We start from the raw sequence: 25,962 nt of genomic DNA on the forward strand, positions 1-25,962 counted from the left end.
TATTAGTTCTATTATGAAATTGTAACAGCAAACCAGGGGACCAAAGAACCCTCTTTAATGAGGATTTTCATACTTGGTGTTCCTGCGTAGGATCAGAATAGTCTCGGTAGGAGAAAGAGTATATTGTTAGATTTCCTTACATTTTAAACATAACTTAGTATTGATTTTTACATATATACACACACACACACACACACACACACAATAATACGGGAAGCCTTACCCTGACTATCAGTTTTTGAACTAACCATTTTTACTGAATTAAATATACATGATTATTGATTTATGATATGTAAATATTTTTCTTCCTAATTAGGTCTCGAAATACTGCAAATAGCCATGCCTGAAAACAAGACAGCTTCCTCTTCTCCCTCTGGAGATGATCAAACCAAGAAAGGTAAAGTTATCCGTAAGCGGTTTTCTTTGAAACCAGGTCATAGGTCAGTGATGGCGAGCCTTTTGAGCTTGGCGTGTCAGCATTTTGGAAAACCCTAACTTAACTCTGGTGCCGTGACACATAGAGAAATTTTTTGATATTTGCAACCATAGTAAAACAAAGATTTATATTTTTGATATTTATTTTATATATTTAAATGCCATTTAACTAAGAAAAATCAACCAAAAAAATGAGTTCGCGTGTCACCTCTGACACGCGTGTCATAGGTTCGCCATCACTGTTAAGTGCAATTCAGTCGGTCACAGAAGGAAGCAGCTCCAAAGGCAGTGAGGCGTCTTCTCCAGGCTCAGGGGTCACAAACCGAAACTTGCGGGGGCAGGAAGGTGAGGGGAGCGGAAGGAGTGCGTCGGTTTAAGAAAAACCCACTGTCCGGATTAGCTAGGAAGTGGAGGATATTTGTATTTCGATGACATGAGATCCAATATTTGGAATGCTGGCACAAATAGTGATCATCAGTTAAAATTAATTTCTGTCTCTTTGGCATCATTCCTCCATTAAGCTCCCCATCCTCCATGCAAAACAACCGACCGCTAAAGAGAGCGTTCAGTTCATCAAGCAAAGCACTGACATGCCTATGATCAGGCCTCAGTGTTTGTCACTATGTCTTGGCGGATTTTAAGCTTTTATGCCCAAAGCAATCATTGCTGGCTGAGGTACTGAACCTAGTTACCCACCACCCTTCAGATACGTTTGTCATTAACTCTGTCATTAACGTCACAAACACACTGTGTGAGGTCTTATTTATTAATTTCTACCAGATATGATTTAACGTAATATTTTTCTCAACATCAACACTAAATTCTTTCCTTATGTTGTGTCCATCATCATGAAACTATTGTGGTCGTACCAAAATACTTATCATACTATAAGTAATTGGCCCGTAAGTTTTCTTACTTAGTTTGTTCTTGTCGGATGTTCACAATTGAAGTAGAGAATGTTTATTCATTTTCTATTCTCTGAGAAAAATAATATTTTAATTATTTTTCTTGAATGTTTGGCCAAATGTATGTTTTAATTTTTAGGGACATGTTAAGCTATTGATATAAAATATTCAGTAGTTATAGGACTATTTAGACTTTCTACTTATTCTTAATTCACGACTGGCAAGTTACAATTTTTTCATTTAAAAATTCGGTCATTTGGTTAAATTTTAAATGTATTAAAACAATAGTGTTATTAGTGTCTTATTTATATCTCTCCATATATGCAGCTATTCCTCCTTTACATTCATGACATTGGATTTGTTTCTTCCATTTCTATTCTCTTGTCTTGAGCAATTTTGCCAGATGTGTTCACTTTTTCAAAGTAATAATTTATGACCTTTTTAGTTATCTCTAGAGTTTTGTTTTGTTTTTTGGTTTACTTTCTATTTCATTAACTTCAGGTATTATTACCTCTTCTACTTTCTTTTGGTTCCCCGCCCACCCTCCCCAGACACACATATTCTTAATTGGGATGCTCAGATCACTAATTTATTTAGTGTTTTTTCATTTTCAAATGTAATTATTTAAAGCTACAAATTTCCCTTGACACATCAGGTAAATAATAAAAAAAAAAAAGAATTGGACTGTCATATCACACTTCAATGAAGTAGAGATTTACTCGGTATGACGCTTTCCAGGAAAGCACTTATAAGCACTGCTGTGTTTACCTTTAATTCACACACCATAAAAACTTACCTCTCTAGACTGTACAATCCAACGTTTTTAGCATAAGCACAGTGTTGTGCGACCATCACCACCATCTAATTCCAGAACACTTTCATAACCCACCAAAGCCCTATCACAGTGGTTCTCAACCTTCCTAACGCCGCGACCCTTTAATACAGTTCCTCGTGTTGGGTTGACCCCCAACCATAAAATTATTTTCGTTGCTACTTCATCACTGTAATTTTGCTACTGTTATGAATCGTCATGTAAATATCTGATATGCAGGATGTATTTTCATGGTTACAAATGGAACATAATGAAAGCATAGCGATTCATCACAAAAACATTATGTAATTATATATGTGTTTTCCGATGGTCTTAGGCGACCCCTGTGAAGGGTCGTTCGACCTCCAAAGGGGTCGCGACCCACAGGTTGAGAACCGCTGCCCTATAACATTAGCTGTCACCTCCGTTCTCCCTCCACCAGCCCCTGGCAACCCCAAATGTACCTGCTTTGTGGGAAGATCATGGGCCTGGTGGACACAGCCCAGCTCCTGGCGCCAACCTTTTGCCCTCTGGCCGGCGCCCCGCTCGCTGGTGTGCAGGTCAGTAAGCCCTGGCCTCGGAGCGGCCGGAGGCCAAGAACCCAGCCGCCCAGGCGGGTGGAGGGGCTGCCATGGGCCGGGCCGGGTGGAGGCCCGGGCGGGTTCCTCCGGGTGAAGGAGAAGCACCTGGCGCGGGTGCAGGCGGCTGCGCCTGGAGCCCTGCCGGGGCCTCACCTGCGTGTCTGTGGAGAAGCCCCGCCAGCAGCTCCCACTGACCCCAGGAGGAGCGGACGGACCGACCAGCACGAGGGGCCGCGCTGGGGGCCTCGGGCCGCCACCTGGCGGGAAGCCCGAGTGCACGTGGCCGGGCCCACAGGGCCTGAGTTGGGGGCTGCGGCACCTGCCATGTCCTCACCTGCAGCGGCAGGAAGGCCTGGGGCTGGGGAGGGGGGAGGGGGGGCGCTGTGGCGCATGCGCGGGACCTCCCTGCGGTGCCGCTGCGCACGTGGCTCCCGATCCGCCCGCGGCCCCGTGGCTGCTTCCTCCACGGGAGTCCCGCCACCGCACCGACTGTGGAGCCCACCTGCCTGCGGGGGTGCCGGGTCCGCGCCCCATGTGTGCGGGGAGGGCGGACCTGCCCTTGGGCGCCACTGCGGCCCCAGGGCCCATCGGGGCTGTTCGCCGGCGGACTCTGCCCGGAGGACCCGACCACCGGCCGCAGCACAGGCCGCAGCGGGGACTGGGGGCCCGCAGGTCTGAAGGTGGCCTCCAGGCAGCACCGCCCGGGCAGCGGGGCAGGAGGGCAGCAGGGCAGCACTGCCCAGGGCATGAGGTCCGGGGTGCAGGAGGGCAGGGGGGCAGCGGGGCAGGGGGGCAGGAGGGCAGCATCACCCAGGGCAGGAGGGCAGGGGGGCAGGAGGGCAGCACCGCCCGGGGAAGGAGGGCAGCACCGCCCGGGGAAGGAGGGCAGCGGGGCAGGAGGGCAGCGGGGCAGCGGGGCAGGAGGGCAGCGGAGCAGGGGGGCAGCAGCCCACTTGGCCCATCGCAGCCACAGCCACAAAGTCTTGCCCTCGGCTCGCACCTGCGATACTGCCCAGACAGGGATGCCCACCTGGCAGGTGTCTGAGACCCTCTGGGTGCCATTGCTCAGCACAGACACGGATGCCGCTTCTTTCCATATTTATTTCAACATTTCAGAGGTAACAGAAGTGCCCTGGCGGCAGGTGTGCGAGGCAGGATGGGGCACCAGTTGGGACATTTCATATAAACGAATTCGCAGACAGTTGGCTTTGTGTGCCTGTCCTCTTTTAAACTAGAATTTTGTCAAGGTGCCTTTACGTGGATGAATACTATTCCTTTGCACAGACAGTCCACGTGTGGTGTACACATTCATCGACAGGTGGATGTTTGGGTCATTTCCATTTTAGGGCTGTTAGGCATAACGTTATGAAAATCGGAGTACAGCTTCTCATGTGGACATCTGTTTTCATTTCTGCTAGGTATACACTCAGGACGGGAATTGCTGGGTCGTTTCGTAACTTGATGTTTAACTTTGTAGTTGCCAAATTTTTCTCAAAGCATCTGCAATAGTTTACATTCCAAATAGCAATATCTGAGGATTCCAGCTTTTCCACATCCTTGGCAACACTTGTTAAATTCTGTTTTCGCCTTTTGAAAATAATATTATGGCCATCTTAGTGGGTGGGAGTTGGCATCTCATTGTGGTTTTGATTTGCATTTCCCTAATTACTAATGATGATGAGAATCTTTTATTTTTCTTCTTATTAAATTTATTGGGCTGACATGGCTTAACAAAATTATATAGATTTCAAGTGTACATTTCTATGATACACGACCTTTATATTGCATTGTGCATCCATAACCCAAAGTCAAACCATCTTCCATTGACACATATTTGACTACTTTACCCTCCACAATCCCTCCCTTCCTGTCTGGCGACCACCATACCGTTGTCTGTGCCTGTGAGTTCTTGTTTTTCTTGTTTGTTCATTTGTTACTTTCAGTTTTATATCCCACATGTGGATGAAATCAAAGGGTTCTTAACTTTTTCTGTCTGACTTATTTGGCTTAACATGATATTCTCAAGGTCCGTCCATGAGGGGGATATTTAAATGTACTTATTAGCCATTTGTATATCTTTTGAGAAATGTGTATACACATCTTTTGCCTATTTTAAAATTGAGTTATTTGTCTTTTTTATTGTTCAGTTGTAAGAATTCTTTATATGTTCCAGAAAGTAGGCTTTTATGAAATACTAGAGGCCTAGTGCATGGATTCGTGCACTGGTGGGGTTCCCTCAGCCTGGCCTGCACCCCCTCACAATCTGGGACCCCTCGTGGGGATGTTGGAGAGCTGGTTCTGGCCCAATCTCCACAGGCCAGGCAGAGACCCCCCACCCATGCACGAATCTGTGCACCGAGCCTGTAGTATGCATATAAGATCTTTGGTTAATCTCTTCCCCCCCCTCCTCTGTGAGATTCATCAGTCTGTTCCATGTTTCCATGCCTGTGCATTGAGTGTCTGCCCCCTGGTGGTCAGTGAGCATCATAGCTACTGGTCAAATGGTTGCTTAGGCTTTTATATATATTGATACGATGTGCAAATGTTTTTGCCTATAGTGACAGTTGTAATTTCACTTTCTTAATAGTATTTAATTATTTTAAAAATATATATGAACTGCTCTCTGAACTTTTTCTTTCCTTTCAAAAAGATAATGCCACATCACACGCATTGGTTCCCTTTGGTGCCCCTAAGGAAGCTGTTGAGATTTGTCATGAAGATAAAATGACAAATACTGAAGGTGAGGACTGAATGTAAATTGTAATATATGTAAACTATATTTATAGTCACTCATTAGTTTTTGATATCAATATTATATTTTATGAGCAAAAAACCCTAAGTATCAATAGTTAACAAAGTAATTATATACAATATTAAGACTACAATATTATAATTTATTTTGTTAATTACATATTGTTAATTGCAAACTTATTTATAGTAATTGTTTATAATTTCACAAAGGTATGAATTTTTAAATTAAACATTTTCTTTATTGCTTGTGCCATCACTGGCAGGTGCTGGAAACTTCCAGTTTAATGAGGATATGTCTTTTAGAAGAAGAATGAGGACTGATGTTTTAAAGGTGTGAAAGCCAGAATTAAAAATTGTTCAATGAGAATCCATAAAACATCTCTGAAAGTGTTGCTGATATGTGGAAAGAAATGATGAATGTGCACATTTGATGCACAGGGGCTCATAATTATATCTTAGGTCAGTCTGGTGGAGAACTTGATATCAAAAACTTTCAATCTTGATTAGTAAATTTCTGCTCTGGACATCTTCAGTTTGACAGGATAGAATGGAATAAGTTGCCATTTTGATTCTTTACCTACAAAGTATGGAACAAATATATTACTTTGAATACAGCATCAGGAAGATTGAGAAGTGTACAAGTAATCCCTTAAAATAAAGCTAGACATGACTGAGGTACAGTCAAGAAGCATTTGAGTTTCAGACTCAAGAGCATGAACTTTATTTCTCAGTCTCTAGGCCTCGTTATGTTTAAGTAGAGACATTCCATAACTATGCTTGGAAATATTAGTCTGCTTTGCAGAATGATTTGGTTACAGGAGGATATAGGGAGACTGATTACCTTTTCATTACAGTCCAGGCTTAAGGTAATAAGGCTTCAATTATGAAGGATCAATGGCTATGGAAGATGGGAACTAAGGAGACATTATAAAGGAATAAGATTTGATAATAACATAGGAGCTTGAATGAAAAGAGAATTCCACAATGATTTAACTGTTGCACACTTCGATAATGGGAACAGAGATGCAAGAAAGGAAATGAGGTTGAGTGGCATGAAAATGAGTTTAGTTTCAGAAATACCGGCTTTGCAAATGGGTTTGTCTCTTTACGACTCCCTTTGGCTTGTTGACCTTGAAAAAGTCCAAATGTTTAATACCAAGTAGATTGGAGGTAGACCTGTCATCAGAAGTTTCCTCTTGGTATGTCTTTAGTCATCATAGCTTTACTTGCCAAATCGTTCCTGATTATCCACTCTGAGTCGGGTACCATTCTCTCTGCTTGGGATGTACCAGGCCCCTCCGGCAGAGCTCTCTGCATGAATCCCTTGTCTTGTCCAGCTCAATGTCTGAGGATATCAATGTGTTTCTTTTCCTCTGTAGCCTTTCTGGCTTTGGCATGCAGTTTACTGTTGTCATGAATTTCTGTATTTCCTTATTTGTGGTATAGCAACTCCATGGGCACATTCTAATTCTAACTTCATCCTCCGATCCGGCAAAGGATCCCACAGGTCCCACCTTTCCTTTTCTCCACTCAGTGTAGGGTCAGGCTCTAGGAAGGATATGCACATTTTGACATGGAGTTCAGGGTAAAGATAAGTGTAAAGATGTTTAGTTGGGGGTTAAGCACTAGAGGAGATAACTAAGAGAGAAAGTTATTTCTTACCAAGACTCATGCCTACGAGGAGAAATAGGCAATGAAGTGAGAGAAAGCGATCGAAGAAGAGCATTTCAGGGAAGTGTGTCTGCTCTGTTCTGGAGTATAAAGAGTTAAAAGAGATGGAGAACGATAGGAGGTTATTGGATGGTGTTACTAAGATCTGGTGAGTGATTTTTTTTGTTATAAAACAAATTTATTGAGGTAAATTTTAAGTACAATATAGTTCACTCATTTCAAGTCTGCAAGTCAGTGACTTTTGACAGATATACAGATTTATTTTACCGTTATCTTAAACAGGATATAGAATCTTCCATTTTTTAAAATATATTTTATTGATTTCAGAGAGGAAGGGAAAGGAAGAGAGATAGAAACATCAGTGATGAGAGAGAATCATTAACTGGCTGCCTCCTGCACACCCCACACTGGGGATCGAGCCTGCAACCCAACCCGGGCATGTGCCCTAACCAGGAATGGAACCCTGTCCTCCTGGTTTATAGGTCGACGCTCAATCCCTGAGCTACACGGGCCGGGCTAGAGTGTTCCATTTTTCCAGAAAGTTCATTCATGCCCTCTGTAGTGAGTCTCAATTCTACCCATTCCCCATATCCACTTACAGGGTTTGAGTTTTACCATTCTAAAATTCCAGATGCATGGTAATTATTATGGCTGGGTGAATAAATCATGTACACACCCACGTCACTGAGCAAGGAGAGTTGACAGTTCATGAACATAGTATTTTTACAACGCAACCAGCCAGTCCATATTTTCTCTCAAATGGCAGTTTCTTGTGGCAGAGCCTCCACAAACCTCAGCTCTGGCCCAGATACAGGAGGATCTGTCCGCTTATACACTGACGCTGAGCACGGACATTGGGGTTGGGCAGATGGTTAGAGAGGATGAGGGTCCTGCTTGAGCTGAGTTCTTTGACCACCCTGACCACCTGTGCACAGCCTTCACCAGGAGCAGCTCTGTCAATTAACGTTTGACTAAGACCATTAATTCTCATTGCATCCTGGGATTTTAGGTGAAAAATATTTTATATGGCACCCTACCAACCCATTCACTTATTAAATGAGAAATCTCGGGTTAGAGATTGAGTAGTTTTAGCTTAGGAAGCACAGTTAATTATCAGTCAAGTGGGAAAAAAAATGAACGTGGACACCTAGTTCAGTGATCAAGGTGTCTCTTTAAGGTGGGAAAAAGGAAAAAGCAAGCCGAGCAGAGGTTTAACCGATGCCATGCATACATAAGGATAAAACCAGTAAGAAGAACTCTAGAATTCTGGTTCTGTCTTGTGCTGCTTATGATGCCAAGTCTTTTCCAGAATTTCAATGCAAAATGCAACTCATAGTATCTTACACTTCACACTGTACTACATGTACGATGTTAACACCAAGCCATAGGGGTGCTATGGAAATTAATTAGCAATCACACAATGGGTTGAAAGTGGCACCTGCAGAAAAATGTTAAATGAGTCATTACCATCCTTGTTTTCCCCCACATTTAATGAAGCAAAGCAAATGCTTTGAGTGTAAGGACAACTGCCTGGTTGTTAAATGTCTATTAAAATCTTCTTATTTCTAGAAGGAAGGGCAACATGCCCTTATCAAGATACTTGGTCCTTTGACTATTACAGAGATGAAAGTATACATTTCTCTGTGTATGAACTAAAGAAGAAATATGTAATATAATACATGAGAAATAGTCATAGCAAGTATATGTGTTCAGTATGGCCAAAGTAAACTGGTATCTTGAAGGAACATTCAAAAACAAGTGAGATGTGAAGCCTTTGAGATGCCCTGAAATATGTTTATAGGACTGCTCCTCTTTGCCACATTTTTAAAAATAAGAAAACAACCCTTGTAGTATAGCTTACATTCCATAGCCAGGGAGATGGAGTTCAAGTACCAGCTCCCCCGCCTATCAGTTGTGTGGAATTTGACATGTTTTATAACTTCTCTCAGCCTTAGTTTCCTCACTTATGAAACCAAGGTAATGTATATATGTTCATATATACACAGATACACACATATATTCCGATTTATGGGATAGGGCCAAAACTTTTATTTTACAAATGGTACAGATATGCCATTTTCACAGAAGTTGTACTCTTGGAGGAGGAGATTAGGAGACTTCGTTTAAAGGACTGCAGTTGCAATGGAGATACCTAAATTATGGACAACTCTGTAGGCTGGCATGGAAACAAAAGGCACAGTCAGTAGGCAGTAGCCTTACCTCTGTGTTTCTCAAGGTCAATTGAAATGAGGTCGTCACACTCTTCTCATTGAGGCACTGACCCTATTTTGTGTCTTGCATTTAAGATCAGTAACTATAATCATTTAAGATGAGCAGCTATAATCCAGCCCAGTAGAGTCCTTAGACACAAAAGGACTGCAAGTAAGCACTTTGGAGGAGTTTCATGGACAGCTTTGCTGTGCTTCTGCAGCCTTCAGATGATGCGGGTCATGCCAGGATTAGAGGCACTGAGGCACATCAGACTGAGTGGATTTGATGATGAGCACAACTTGAATGCTCTGGTGAGGACATCAGTCACTCTCTGTAAGAGACTCCCGTTTTCAGAAATGGAAGGTAGAAAATGAAATTATTATTAGGATGAAGGGGACTTTGTTTTATTTTTTGCAGCAAGAAAAACTAATGCTGGATTTAAGGAAGAAGTCCTTCAATATATGCGTGGATGGATATTACTTGCATTGGAAGAAGTGGAACCACTTTGAAGGGAGAATTTAAAATATATTTCAAAGTCATTTTTAAAATTTATTTAGAATTTATTTAGTAACAAATGAATTAATGTTTTCTGCCTTTTTTCTTTACGTCGCCCCCCCCCCCACCGCCATAGTTAGTTCATAATGCTATGAAACACTTAAACTTAAGTTTGAGAATGTATTCTCGCTTCTTAGAATCATTTTTATTTCTTACATTTTAAGTCATATATGATTCTTTTACATTTCAAAATTTTAGAAGGTTCATTCTGTAATTGTGACATATTTATCTACCTAGTTGTTAAAACTTTGAGTATTAGTTTTAATAAAACTGAATATTTTTGCATGTTCTCAACATCAAGGTTACTACACTGTGTATAACTGATGAGTAACTTCTACTGCCTGCTTTATCTTTAGTGGTGAACGAAGGCATTTACTTTGGTTACCCATCTCGGCGTCACAGCTGTTCCTTAGTAAATATTCCATCACCATGTGTCAACAAAATGATTTCACACATTGAAGATGTGGAGTCTAAAATAGAGGGACATTTGAAACAGGTAAGTGACATTTAAAATGCTAACACTGTTACAAGTGCTGTAAAGCATACAAGGGTATGCTAGTTAAAGAACCTAAGGAGTTGTTTTTTACGAAAGTTGAAATAGTTTCTAGAACCTTTGCTTAGCGGTCTAATTTTCTAATCTGGACGTGATTTTGATAGTCTCACTTCAGAAGGGTGAAACAACCTCATTAAATAGATTCCTCCCCCTACCTGTTTCTTCTTTATCCGAAGGCAATCATGCTAAGTAGTAATTTCCATAAGCCAACTTGACTAGTAAATTAAATAGTATTTACATTCTTTTTTTGGGGACACTAAACTGATTAGATGATTAGACGAGGACACTGGTGTATGAAAGGACAGTGTGCCCTTTCTAATGAGTTATTTTGTTCTAAAGAAATACCTAATAGGTCTGTTAAACAGAATATAATTATTCCTTCTTTGTCTTTTTAACCTGTTAGTTTGCCTTTATTATTCTGAAGGGAGTTCATTCTTAAAACTACTGAACATTCAATTATTTTCAAAGGATGATTTAGAAATGATAAAAACATTCTCACACTCTTCTAAAGATTATATTTCTAAGCAATTAATGCATAAGTAGTGTGTTCACCTGGGAGGGTAAGTTTGCCAGAGAGCAGAGACCTGTGCTTCCTCTCTTCCTTCACCACTGTTGCAGGATCGCTCTGAGAAGGGTCTGGGGGGCCACCTGTGATGCTTGGTCTAGGGCAGGGGTGGGCAAACTTTTTGACTCGAGGGCCACAATGGGTTCTTAAACTGGACCGGAGGGCCGGAACAAAAGCATGGATGGAGTGTTTGTGTGAACTAATATAAATTCAAAGTAAACATCATTACATAAAAGGGTACGGTCTTTTTTTTTTTTAGTTTTATTCATTTCAAACGGGCCAGATCCGGCCCGCGGGCCGTAGTTTGCCCACGGCTGGTCTAGGGTTTGGTTGCCTTCAAGAAAAGCATTATAGTGCATTTGTTAAAATCTCAGGCTTTGTAACTACACTAGAGGCCCGGTGCATGAAATTCATGCACAGGGTGGGGGTGTCCCTCAGCCCAGCCTGCACCCTCTCCAATCTGGGACCACCCGAGTGATCTCCAACTGCCCATTTACGCCCGAGCCTGGTGGACAGTTGTACATCCCTCTCACAATCCAGGGCTGCTGGCTCCCAACCTCTCGCCTGCCTGCTGCCTGATTGCCCCTAACTGCTTCTGCCTGCCAGCCTGATCATCCCCTAATCACTCCCCTGCCAGCCTGATTGACGCCTGACTGCTCCCCTGCTGGCCCAATTGCCCCTAACTGCCCTCCCCTGCAGGCCTGGTTCCCTGTAGGCCTGGTTGCCCCCAACTGCCCTCCCCTGCTAGCCTGGTCACCCCTAACTGCCCTCTCCTGTCGGCCCGGTCACCCCTAACTGTCCTCCCCTGCAGGCCTGGTCCCCCCCAACTTCCCTACCCTGAAGGCCTTGGTCCCCCCAACTGCCCTCCCCTGCTGGCCTGATTGCCCACAATTGTCCTTCCCTGTTGGCCATCTTGTGTCCACATGGGGGTGGCCATCTTGTGTGTTGGAGTGATGGTCAATTTGCATATTGCCTCTATTAGGATAGGACATGCCGTGACCTTCAGGGAAATGGAGAGGCTGTGTTAAAAGTGCCAGCATACGACATGCATCAAATATGCATTGGCTATTGTTATTTCTGTAGTACTATTCATATCACCCTATATCAGTGTTACATTATTTCTGCTGCTTCTTTGTTAGTGCTGCCTTCTGTTGTCCACCCAAGAGCCTAATAGAGAGCAGGCACCCAGTACATGTCTTTCAAATGAAAAAAATAAATAGGGACCTGAAGCAGAGCCTTTCTTTTCTAGATACACCTGAGGCACCCGTCTATCTGCTATAGTAAGAGCTACCATTTACCAAACATCTGCTATTCTTTAGGCACTCAATAAGAATGTATTTTTGTGTTTATTCTTTATACGAATCCTACTTTACTGGTGAAAATTCTAAGACTTAGACAAATCAAGTAATTTATATGTCACAGCACAGGTAGTAAGCATTAGAGTTGGAATTTGCACTGTTCCATCTGACTCCGAAGCCCATTTCAGCCTCTGTTTTATGACCCCAAAGGGCTGAAAAAGGTCTTAATTCTCATAGAGTGTCAGTTGGCATTTTGACAACGTGAAATACACAAAATTACAATGTCAGAAAAAACACACTTCTAGACAAAAACTGTGATAATAACGTAATGTGTTTACAAGTTGATAAATATGATATACATATAAACGGCATGTAACTTATTGTGAAGTAAATGCTCATAATCTTTTTAAAATTTTATGACTTTCTATTTTTTTAATTAAAAAAATATTTTATTTTATTATTGACTCTATATTTGGTAGATTTGCTGATGTTGAACTGGTCAATAGAGTAAGTTTACTTAAGTTTCTTATGCTGTACTAATGGCCTGTTGCACGAAATTCATGAAAGGGCCTTGTCCCTTGCAGCCACAGCAGCTTGCCTCGGCCCTCACAGCCCGGCTTCGTCCAGAAGGTCGTTCGGCTGTCCGGTCTAATTAGCATATTATGCTTTTATTATTTTAGATTCTTGTTTAGGTCACCACAACTATCGATTAGATGTTTATCTATATTTTGAGGATGAACTGGTAGCTACCTATCTTCTTCAAAGATGATGTTTTTTCTAACTGACCTACTACAATGAGAAAAGAAGTTCCCATTATATTTTGCAGAAATGAAATTTTGGTAATATTAGTTAGACAACTTTACATTCATACTCTTTCTTGAGAATTTTAAATTAAAGAAAATGAAGGAAACCGGACTTGAAAGAAATCTTTAAAAAATAGCTTGTGAATTTTTGATAAATAAAAGCTTTATTTCCAAAAAGGCAAACACATGAATTCTTATGGAATTTTCCTTTAGATAATGTGCATTTTCCTATAGATAATGACTCAAAATCAGCTAACCTGAGCCTATTCCTAATTTCAAATAAAATAGATGACTTGTATTAGAAATGTTTAAAATGAATAATTATCCTGCAGGAAATACTGAAGTTTTGTGTGTGTCTGGGAACATTTCAATGATCCCAGAATGCCTGAATGAAATGCAGGGAAAAGGCATTTCTCCTCAACATTTTTTATCACTTGAAAACATCTACCCAATTAAAGTTGTCAACAGAGAGTACCTTGCAGAGGAGATTAATGTTTTTCATTCACTGCCTACAACCCCAGGCACTGCCTTGTCCCTGCTCAGTGCTGGGGGACAGGGGCTCCCCCTTTCTCCACATTCCAGCGGGACTGCGTGTGCAAAGGGCAAAGCAAGGCCGAGGAAAACAACTGGTGATGTCCAGCCAGAGCCCTGGCCCCAACTCCCATTGTAACCCCCATCAGGAGCTGCACAAAATAATTCTTTTTGTTGTTGTTAATCCTCATCCGAGGATATTTTCCATTGATTCTTTTAGAGCCGTGGTTCTCAACCTGTGGGTCGCGACCCTTTCACAGGGGTCGCCTAAGACCATCGGAAAACACATATATAATTACATATTGTTTTTGTGATTAATCACTATGCTTTAATTATGTTCAATTTGTAACAATGAAATTGGGGGTCCCTACAACATGAGGAACTGTATTAAAGGGTCGCAGCATTAGGAAGGTTGTGAACCACTGTTTTAGAGAGAGTGAACAGGAGGGGGAGAGACAGAGAGAGAAACATGATTATGAGAGAGACACATCGATTGGCTGCCTGCACCGACTGGGGCCAGGGATTGAGCCTGCAACCGAGGTGCCCGCCCTTGACCAGAAAGGAGCCCTCCACCCTTCAGTCCTCCACTGAAGCTCTAACCACGGAGAAACACTGGGTAGGGCTGACCTACTGTGTGTTAGTGTGAGAGGTCTGCAGAAACAAGTGCCACGGGATGGGCGGCTTATGCAAAGGAAACATTCTTCTCATGGTTCTGAGGCTAGAAATGCTCCCGCAGTGAAGGTGTTGGCAGGGTTGATTTCTCCAGGGGCCCGTTTCCTGGGCTTGTGGATGGCCGCCTTCTCCCTGTGTCTCCACGTGGTGTGTGTGTGTGTGTGTGTGTGTGTGTGTGTGTGTGTGTGTGTATGTGTTTGTGTGTGTGTGCGTGCGCGTGTCTAAATGCCTTCTTGTAAGGACACCAGTCCTATTGGATTAGGGCCCACCCTAGTGACCTCTTATTTACTTAATTATCTGTACAGACTCTCTCTCCAAATATGGTCACATTCTGAGCCCAACCAGCAAGGGTCATCAAGTAATCCTTATTTTGAGTTGCAGATCATCTGATTACGGTGGATTTTATGGTGAGGAGTCAAAGCAAGCAATGGGTTTAATTATCTCTTTCTATTCTTTAAACCTCATGACTGGTCCTTGAAGCATCCAGCAGGCAGCGCAGGGAAGGGGGTGTTTGCCCAAGTGCAGGTTTATTTAACTCTCCCGCTAAGGCCCCCAAGTCTGAAAGTCCCAGGTTCTCGCCTTTTACTTTGTTCAGTCCACAGTGATGTTTCCTGTGGTGAGGTTAGGCTTTTCCTGGGGACTCGATGAGTGCAGCTTTGATAGGACGGAGTGGGGTTAAGGGCAGGGAGAAAGCAATGCTCTCTCCAGGCCAAGCAGCTTTTCCTCTTCGTTTAATTTGCAACAGTTTCACTTTTGTCAAAATTGTCCATTATGTTTCTCTATAGACTCTTGATTTTTAAAATACTACTTTATTGAGATAATTTACATGCCATAAAGTTTGCCTTTTAAAGTGCACAATTCAGTGGCTTTTAGTGTATTTTTCAGAGTAGTGTAACCATTGCCATAATCACAAAAGACCTTACATTATATGATTCCATTAATAGAAATGTCACAAATAGGCCGGTCTGTAGAGACAGAAGACAGGTGGATGGTTTTCTAGGGTGGGTGACTGCTGATGGACATGGCGTCTCCTCCTGGTATCATGCTTGAGTATTTTTAATCAGGGTAATTTTAATCTTTTATTAGATAAAGCTCTGTATGTAATTAAAAGTGGCCATCTACTTTGGGTATGAAATACATTATAGGAGTGAGAGATCCATCTTTTGGGGATCAGCCATTATAGCTTGTTTGCTCCTGATGCCACAGCGGTTCCCTTTCTGTCAGGTTAAATGCTGTAGAGCCCTTGATTAGCAGAAATGCATCTGCCATAAACCTGTCCATCCACTCATAGCAGTTTCACTGCAGTTCTGAATCTTGAAAAGAGAATTCTTCAGAGTAGTTACTACAAACAATGTTTCTCTATATTTATTTTTGCAAAGAATAAGAAAACACTAAAAAATGATGGAAATAATAGCCTGAATAACTTCCCATACAAATGAAGGCTTTCTTTTATTTTTCTGCCACCTTATTCTATTAGACTTGAGATACTTTTATTTAATTTGAAATGATCTCCACTGAATTGAAACTTTTTATTTAATCAATTCAAGTCATTAAGATGCAGCCACGATTTAAAGGAATGGCATAGAGAGAAAGCACAGATGCTCCTTGACCTCTGATGGGGTTACGTCCGATAAATGCATTTAATACACCTACCCTGCTGAACATTATAGCTGAGCCGAGCCTGCCTTCGATGTGTGCAGAACACTTACACCAGACTACAGTTGGGCAGAGTCCTCTAACACACTGAGTGTGCTGTAGCGTATTGGTTGTTTACCCCCTTGACTGTGTAGCTGTGGCTCGCTGTGCCACAATAGAGTCTCTTACCATATGTCACTAATCCAGGAAAAGATTGATTTACTTATTTATTTACTTTAAAAGATATTTTTATTGATTTCAGAGAGGAAGGGAGAGGGAGAAACACCCATGATGAGAGAGAACCATTAATTGGCTGCCTCTTGCTTGCGCCCCCCCCCGCCCCCCCCCCCCCCCCCGCCACTGGGGATCGAGCCCGCAACCCGGGCATGTGCCCTAGACCGGAATTGAACCCGGGACTCTTCAGTTCACAGGCCGATGCTCTATCCACTGAGCCAAACCAGCTAGGGCTAATCCAAGAGAGATTTAAAAGAAAAATTCAAAGTACAGTTTCTACTGAATGTGTATCACTTTTGTACCATCATAAAGTCACAATATACTAAGTTGGGGGACTGTCTGTATTTAGAAATCATTCTTTAAAATATAAATACTATATTTTATAAAAATAACCTTATCATCAATAGCAATGACAATAAAACTTTATTAAGTGCTTACTATACTATATCATAGGCTTAATATGCATGCTTTTGTTGACTTCTTTATGAAACTTTGTAAGGAAATGCAGAGGAGGGAAATGACCTCAGAGGTTGGTTTTCCCCAAGGTCTCAAGGTCAATGGCAAAACCATCCTCCAGGCAGGTGTGTCTGAGTTCTAAGACCACCCTGTTTATCACTGTGCTGTGTCATCTGTCCCTGAGATGTCAGTGAGGGGGACCAAAACACACAATTGTCAATATGCTTGGAATTCTGATTGGAAAACTTTGCTTTGATTACACATTTCATATTTGTTTTTAATTTTGAAACCTACTACTTAATCATCTGACCCTCTTGACCAAATTTCTTATACATCCCCCCAGTGGTCCCAGATTGGAGAGGGTACAGGCCAGGCTGAGGCACAACCCCCCCCCCCCACGAATTTTGTGCACCGGGCCACTAGCCTATAATAATAAAAGTGTAATATGCTAATTAGACCGGACATCCTTCCGGACAACCTCCTGGACAAAGCCAGGGCTGCAAGGGAAGCCTGGGTCCTGGGTGCCTGCGGCGGCCAGAGGGAAGCCCGGGTCCCAGGTGCCTGCCAGCAGCCAGAGGGAAGCCAGGTACCGGTTGCTGGAAGGAAGCCAGCGCTGGCAGCCAGAGGAAGGAAGGCCTACGCTTGCACAAATTTCGTGCACTAGGCCTCTAGTAGATTATAACATAGTAGAGGACCTCAACGTTTGTCTAGCTTACGTTTATTTAGCTTACGTTTGAATTTGTAGCATCTTGGGATATCTTCACTATTGGTGAAATCTGTCTTTGTTTTCCTTCCCACCTATTTGTGTCTACAGGAGAATTTTCTAGTTCTGTGGGCTCTGTTTTGTTTCTCTCTAGAACCATAACCTGTATATTTATTAGACAACCTTTCCATCTTAGGCAGATCTCCAGTGTGGTGAGAGAGTCCTTCTCAGTCACCTAGTCTGGATTCTTGGGGGAAGCAATGATACCTGTTCATCTCACCACAGGCCACCCTTCTATTATTAGCTTGGCTGTCTACCACCTGTTTACTCTCACAGCCTGGGAATTCTGCAAGAGTTCTCCAGAGAAGCCTCTCATCTCCCCTGAAAGGACCTCCACTTGTCTTCTGAGCTATATGTTTCTTTGCTCTGTCTTCACTCTCAGTCTCATCAGGTTACTTTCTATTTCTGGGTGTTCTTTTAAAATATATGTCCCAATGATTTTATTGACAGACATATATATTTTTCTCCAGAAATGTTGGTATGAAATGGGAATTGAAGAGAAGTAATGATATATGCCCAATCTAACATCTTGAATTGGAGGTTATTTACAAAACCCATAACATTCAGACTATATATTCCTTGTGTTTTTAGTAACTTATGCCCCTTAAAGCTCATGGTTCTTTTAGAGTATATCATAGAACAAGGCTCCTTCAAAGAGTGTATAGTCCAGGAGAGAGAAAAGACAAGGATAATTCTATGGAAAACTGAGTGTGTGTGAACTCATGAAATTATGTGTTTTCCACTCTTTTGTGATATATTAAAGTTCAAAGGATGTCATGGATTTAGATTGTGTGGAAAGTCATTTGGGAATAAGGGGCATTTTAACTGGTCCTGATAAAGGTGTAAGATTTAGAAACACAGATGATGAAAGGTGAGAACAATCAGGCGAGAGTAATGAGGAAAGTATAGAGTAGGTAGTAGAAGTATATTACTGTTTTGGAAACAACAGAGTATATAATTTGACAGAAATATAATGGGATATGTGAAGTGGAGTAGTTACAATTTTACCAGTGAGTTCAAGTATAAGTTAAGCTTGCTATTGTTTTCTGAGATGTCTAAAATTTGATTTTTATTGAGATCTTTTATTTTGACAGTTTGAAACTTCTTTGGAAGAACGGTAAGAACCTGTCATGCTTCTTTTATTTGTTCATATTCACATTTAAATGATTAATCTGCTTAGAGGAGTTTTTATTTCAAAAGGAACAGAAAATTGAAAGCAGATTTTTCATATTAGATACTAAAATATATTTTTTTTAAAAAAAGTGAGAATTAGGATATCATGGAAAGTGACAGAATAGGGATCTCCAGAGCTCTGTACCACCACTAAGCAACTATAAATTTGGTAAAAATTGGTCAGAATCAACTTTTTCCAAAATGTATAATCTAGTAAAAAACTCACTACAACCATGGAAGAAGATGGTGAAGAAAGTCTGCCGCATTTTATGAGGAGACACGGTGGCATTTTCAGTTGTCTCCTTGCCTCCTCCAGCCCCCAGGTCAGAGGAGGCCCCAAAGAGGCCTCCTGCACTGGTGTCAGAGGGCACGACAGAGACCTGCTAGAAGAATTGTGGTTCAGTGTCCTGACCTGTCTGACCACTTCCAGCGAGTGTTTGTTGGAAGTGCTAAAAGGCATATCCTTGCCACCACTGTATGAAGCTGTTGATAAGAGTTGGACCTAGCATTGGACAGACCAGAGTGCCTGGGAAAGAAGAGGTTGAGCACAGAGGTACCTGAGGAAATGAGGCTTTTCAGAGCTCTCACATATGTCGGAGAATTGAGAAATGCACACAGATGACCAATCCTGGACACGTGCAGGGGAGAACCAAGAACCAAGAAGACCCTAGCCCTTGACCTGTGGCTAACCTTTAGGCAAGAATGGATGGTAAGAGGAAGAGATGTAAATAGCCTGGATAAGCATTGAAGGAGTCCTCCAGCACAGAGCCCATCTGTGAGGACTGGGAGGCATTTCCCCCCCTTTTCTCTCTTTGGGCTCCAGCTGTGGAAGCTGACAGGCAAAACAGAGGCTCACCAATACGCTAATGAAACACTTCCTGTAGTGGCCACATGTGACAAAGAATGTAGATGTTGCAAAAAGTGTTTAAAAGAATCATTAAACAAACAAATAAATAACAACCACCCCTAACAAACAGCAACAATCACCCCAATAGATGGAGGCTAACAGTGGGTAGAGCATTATTTAATAATAGATGCTGGGATAATTATTTTTTTATTTTTAAAAGAAAACAAGAGAAAATACATTACCTTTTTCAAGAGAAATATTTAAATGAAATTATAACTGAAGGAAGAACATATAATGAATATATTTCTGACCTCAGAATAGACAGACTTTCCTAAATAAATTGCAGAATAACAATGAAACATGTAATATGCAGCCATCAGAGATAGGAAATGGTAGTCAGGTATACAGGTTTCTTTAATAAGAAAAATGATAATTTAATAAAAAATGAAACTCCTTGCTTTGCTCATTTTCTTATAACCTTTTTTTTAAAATATATTTTATTGATTTTTTACAGAGAGGAGGGGAGAGAGATAGAGAGTTAGAAACATCGATGAGAGAGAAACATCGATCAGCTGCTTCCTGCATACTTCCCACTGGGGATGTGCCCGCAACCCAGGTACATGCCCTTGACCGGAATCGAACCCGGGACCCTTCAGTCCGCAGGCCGACGCTCTATCCATTGAGCCAAACCGGTTTCGGCTGATTTTCTTATAACTTTTGTTAGAGAAAAAAATACATTGTTGAAATACAATGAAACGTAGACTAGGATCCAAGAAGTGATTCTGATAATGAGAAATATATCGTTGTTCAACATATAGGACTTTAGCTAAAAGAATTTTTAGAAAAGAAATAACATTTTAATTTGTACATTTTTCTAAAACCTTACACTTCAAATCTGAAATAGTGTTCTTGCTCCTTGTCATTCATATTGATTCCCCAGAAATTGCTAAACTGAAATTAGAAAAATAGCTCATTTAACTTATTTTTTTAAAAAAAAAAACGCCCCCATCAAAAGCATTTCTAAATTTCCTGTCTCTGGAAAAGACTTACACATTAATTGTAAAAATATATACCAAATAGTTTAGTTTTTTAGTTTACCCAAGGAAAAATAATATGTATTTAAAATAGAAATGGTTATGATTAAAATGTAATTTGCATAAAAAAAGTAATTTAAATTTGAACTGCTACTTCTACATATTTTAATAAAAGAATAATTTTATTTTGAAAAAAAAAAATCCCCTTTTCAATAGCAAATCTTTAGGAAAGACCAATTTCTTAAAAAACAAACTGCTTTATTATCTCCTTCTGCCCAGCCGGTGTGGCTCAGTGGTTGAGCATCAACCTATGAACTAGGAGGTCATGGTTCAATTCCCGGTCAGGGCACATGCCTGGGTTAAGGGTTCCACCCCAGTGTGGGGTGTGCAGGTGGCAGCTGATCAACGATGTTCTCTCATCGATGTTTCTCTCTCTCCCTCCCTCTCTCTTCCTCTCTGAAATCAATGAAAAAATATTTTTAAAAATTTCAGATCATGTGTAACAGATTTTATATTTCTGTGAATTTACCATGAAGCATTAAGCCCATTAGCTGTCAGAATGTTGCTGTATTAATCTCCAGGAGAGTAGCGTTAGTATGTATATAGTCAGTTTCACCACAAACATTTCCAGTTCAGTGTAAGAGCATCACCGAATGTTTGTTTTCCTAACTTGAAGTACAGCCCTCCTGGCGTCATTGGTTCCCTCTCCCCCGTCCCACAGGCGCAGGGCTGCCCCAGAGGACCTGGAGAAAGGCCGGAGAGTCGCTAAGCCCAGCAGAGAGGTCAAACCCAAGGAAGAGAGAGGTAAGGCTGGACCGCACACTCGGATCTGCGCAGCTGCATTCGAAAGCTCACTGACCTTTTATTTCATATAGTTCTCATTTTCACTTCATAACGTTGCACAGCTTTATAATTCTTATGAGTGTGTAAGAGAGGAAGGAGCCTCCTATATAATTTGATGAGACATTTGTTCAACAAATATTCATTAACGACTACTATGTACCGTGTACTTGTCCGGGTCCTGAGTGTGTATGATCCCGGCTCACCGCTCCAGAAGCTAACTACAGTTCCAGTTCTCTGCAGGAGGGCTTCCTGTGAGAATCGGAGTCTCCTGTATCTGCACTGGCCAGTACAACATCAGTTTCTGAGAACTGGAAATGTGGCTGGCGAGACGGAGGCATTTAATTTTTAAGTTTAACTTTAACATAGATTTCAGTGAAAATAGTCACATGGGGTTCATGGCTACCATCTTGGACATCACATTTCTACTATATATGTATATGTATGTATATATATAAGTATATATATATACATACATATATACACATACATATATATCAAGATTAATATTTTTGTCAAGATTAATATTTTACAAAATGTAAAATAATTCATATACTGGATAAAATGTGTGTTAAAATTCTTCAGTGTATTTGAATATATTCTTGATATTATATTAACTCTTCCCCACTCCTTACCACAAAAATTTGTTAAACACCTTCCTTAAGTGAACGGTAACTAATAAACTCTGGACTTTTTAAAAGCAAGAATATTTTATTCAAAGCTGTCATTCACAGTGAGGCTCTGATTCTACTGTTTTCACTATTTATGTCTATAGTGAAGATGAAAACCTCACTTATTAATTTTTTACGATAAATGCTGAGAGAAAAAAATATGAGTAGTCACACTATCAATTACATTAACTGCACTTATGTTTATTATAAACATGTACATTTGAATCTAAAACATGACAGTTTCAAGATAAGGAAGATTTGCCCTGGTGGATTTGGCTCCATGGATAGAGCATCAGCCTGTGGACTGTGAAGGGTCCCGGGTTTGGTTCTGGTCAAGGGCACATGCCCGGGTTGTGGGCTGATCGCCAGTAGCGGATACTCTCTCATCATTGATGTTTCTATCTCTCTTGCCTTCTTCTTTCTTCTCTGAAATCAATAAAATATATTTTAAAAAGATAAGGAAGATCCATTGCAAATATTTATGCTAAAAAAGGTGGTTGCTCAATATGAACTAATTGAGATAGTGTTCTAGAAAAAAATTGAGAGGTGTTAAATGCAATGAATTGGAGGCCTTCCAAGTTACACACAGCATTTATTTTAAAATGCTTTGATAGAAACAGTAAAAAGACATCTTTCAATAGCATAATGGACACCTCACCTTTGGACAGAAATCTATCTAATCAGAAATGCTTTACTTTCAGTGCCAGTAATTCCATCATGTGTTTCAGGCTGAAATCTTGTTATAGAGATTGAAGGGATAGTAAGTTGGTTAGAGAACCCAGTGCTTAATGTGTATATTGGCGTTTAACAAAGTGGACAATTAAGAATATGAAGTTTATAGGATGTGGTGGAATTTGAAAAAAAAAAAAAAAAGAAGAAGAAGAAGGCTGTAGACCAAATAAATAGAGGCCAAATAAAGGAGAGGTCTAGAAAAGTAAAATTTTATACCTTGCAATTGAGAAACCTGCTTTTTAAGAATTCTACTCAGGTAGATGCTAAATTTCTTAGCCAAGAAACTGTGTGTGACTGTTCAGCTTCCCCTTACAACCATTATGTCACACCACCTTCTCCTAGGAGATTACTGTCCTTATTGTCCAAACATAAAGCAAAAGAAACCAGAGGCCTGTGAGTTGCCTTTCCTCCAGATCTGGTTTTACTGTTTCTCCTCTGCTTCCGTGCTTTGCCTTTCTTGAGACTGTGTTTGCTTCTGTCTTCTTGTTATGTCACGTTTTGGCAAAAGCCATCGCTCACAAGTGTAAATGTCACCAGGGTGTGGCCTGTGTCCGTATTTGCCGGGGTCCAACCCCAGCGGGTCCAGGGGTCCCCAAAGGTGTGGACGGAGTCGGCGAAGACTAAATGACACGGATGCTGAGTTCAGTTGATCATCATAGCCGGGTTCTCTTGTCAGGGTCTGGTCAGGATCTCTAGAGAGGTTCTGCTCTGGATCTCCAGCCAGGTTCAGTCTAGGCTCTCCAGTCAGGTTCAGTGTCCAGGTTCCTGCCATGTCCTCTCCAGCAAAGTTCTTCTGAAGAAGGAAGGACATGGAGACAGTGTTCAGTTGATCAGCAGCCTAGCCAGGATCTCCAGCCAAGTTCTGGTCTCGATCTCCAGAGAGGTTCTGCTTGGGATCTCCAGCCAGGTTCAGTCCAGGTTCTCCAGGCAGGTCCAGTACTAGGTTCTAGTCAGGTTCTCCTGCCAATCTCTGTAGTCAGGTTCAGTCCAGGATCCCTTGCCATGTTCTCCCGCTAGGCTCTGTCTCTAGGCTCTGAGGCCAGTCCCTCTCCAGGATCCTCCGGCATGCTCTCTCCAGCGAAGTTCTTCTGTCTCCAGGCTCCGTGTAGGTTCTGTCTTCTTGATTCTGTTCTAAGTTCTGAGTGTTTCTGTCTTGTTACAACTGTATTTATACCAGTTGATTCAATCCTATCAATCTCTATTACAAAGGTTAGGGCGTTTCTTATCTCCATTCCAGGGAGAAAAGATTATGTAGTTTAAGCATGATTGTTCGTAGTTAAAGGGATTAATTACCCGCCTGGCACTTAGTTGAGGGGTTTTATTCCCTCCCTAACTTCAGGGGAAAATCCCTACCTGGGGATTCAACCTTTCTCTGAGAGGTGACCTTGGTTAAAACACAGCGCCAAGAAGGTGAGCAAACATATTAAGAACAGTATGCCATATATGCCAGGTCCCTTGAAACAGCAAGCATGGACCGGCTCCCGGCACGTATTCCTTACTGATCTGTTTCCAGGGAGAGAGCATATTGCCTTGGACTTCACAGGCTCTCTATCCGTTTCTTACATAACTAGATGAATGGTCATAGTAATGATTTCATTAATATGAAACCCTGTCACTCCAGAGCTGTGAACCAGGAATCACAAATATCTCTCATTAAAGGAGTTAACTTGTGTTATAACTGAATAATTAGAATTTGGGAACAACAATAAAATTTTGACAAGGCTAAGTAGGAATGTTATTATCTGAAAGGATAAAGAATATTGTGTCTTGTTTCTAGTAACCACCTGAGGATGTCCAATATGTATCTGCTGTGTGATGATTATGATTTGCTTTTCTCACAGAATGAGAAGGAAACACAAGCATATTTTCAAAATGCAGCTTATAAACAGAGCACTTGTTTTTTTCCTTCAGATAAGATATTATACATGGAAGATATTAGTTGAGATTTCTATTCTAATCGTTTTATGAAATGTCCATTTAAAAACCTGCCTTTCGAAATGGATAATCAACATTATGATTCTGTGATAATGTCTTTAAAAGTTAATGGTCTTTAAAAGGCTAATTTGTTTTTCTAAAATTCTCTTATTAATTATATGAATACTAAATATAGTGATACAATTAGTACTCATGTTCCCACCGCCCAGTTTATAGGCTGGCTCATTAACAAATGTGAATGCATTTTCCTGTTTTAAGATGAGAAGTGTCCAGAATTAAAGCAGGAAATGGAAACGTTACTGTCAGAGGCCATTTTTCTCATCAAAAGTCTAGAAACTGACCGCGCAGAAGCTGAAGAAGCTCTGAAGCGACAACAGTCACGAAAGAAGAAGATAAACAAGAAAATTGATTATTGGTCAATCTGGAGACTTCAAGAAATGCCCATGGCTGTGCAGAGAGGTAATAATGAGGATCGCCTCATCGTACCACCATTGACTTTGTTAGGCAGGCATGAGTAATCGATTGTAGGGCGGAATAAAACATCAGCTCTGTTTTAATGACCCTATTCCTGGGATTTTGCATCCAAACGGGTATACTTCTAATAGATGCTGTTAATGACAGTGCTTAGTGGGAAGGAATGCATTGAGCAGACCTGGACCTGCTGTCATCGGTGTTTGAAATTCCTTTGTAATCATGGGACCCCGGGGGCATGCAAAGTTCCTGCTCATGCTTCATGTAATGACTGGTGTTTGAGGACTAGAAATTGAAAGTGATTGCCAGTTAGTGGTATTGGCCACATCTTTAAACAGTAAAACATGAGAGTGCTAAGGGGTATTTCAGCAACTGCATGCATCTACTTTGGGGAATTCAGCAGTAAGTTTTATTGGTAACTTCTAGGAGGCAATGAAACAAGGTGTTTCCAAGAGTCATGCAGGTAACAAATGTTTCAAAGGAAAGCGCTGTCGTTTAGACGCCAGAGGGAGGGACCTACGGTGAGGTATTAACCAGTCTACAAGCATTTGATTTCTTATTCTGCAAACACTGTGCCTGCCTATCAGAACATGCCTGACTATATGTGTCTTCCTAAGGCTGGAAGCTGTTTGTGCAATCAGAGGGTAAAAATGTTAATTCAGGATTTATATGTTTTACACATAGGTTACAGTAGGGCGCTTACATAACCTGGCATTTAAACCAAGACACCTTTGAGAGAAAAGAGAGTGCTGTTATTCATTATGACTTTGGGAGAACAGCCATTAACTCAAATACTGTGTAAAAATGAACTCACACATACACCTGTTAG

At 41.3% G+C, this 25,962-nt stretch overlaps 1 protein-coding gene across 1 annotated transcript in view; it reads left to right on the forward strand.

Moving 5' to 3' along the window:
* The first annotated feature begins 339 nt into the window (after positions 1 to 339).
* Positions 340 to 25,962, forward strand: part of CCDC178 (coiled-coil domain containing 178) — a 246,104-nt gene continuing 220,481 nt past the window's right edge. The window contains exons 1-6 of the mRNA XM_059704943.1: positions 340 to 397; positions 5,383 to 5,472; positions 10,277 to 10,416; positions 18,525 to 18,547; positions 21,206 to 21,288; positions 24,921 to 25,121. Of these exons, the coding sequence (XP_059560926.1) occupies positions 340 to 397; positions 5,383 to 5,472; positions 10,277 to 10,416; positions 18,525 to 18,547; positions 21,206 to 21,288; positions 24,921 to 25,121 (595 nt within the window). The remainder of the gene's footprint in view (positions 398 to 5,382; positions 5,473 to 10,276; positions 10,417 to 18,524; positions 18,548 to 21,205; positions 21,289 to 24,920; positions 25,122 to 25,962) is intronic.

The sequence above is a fragment of the Myotis daubentonii genome, chromosome 8 (assembly GCF_963259705.1).
Source record: "Myotis daubentonii chromosome 8, mMyoDau2.1, whole genome shotgun sequence".
Lineage (NCBI taxonomy): Eukaryota > Metazoa > Chordata > Mammalia > Chiroptera > Vespertilionidae > Myotis > Myotis daubentonii.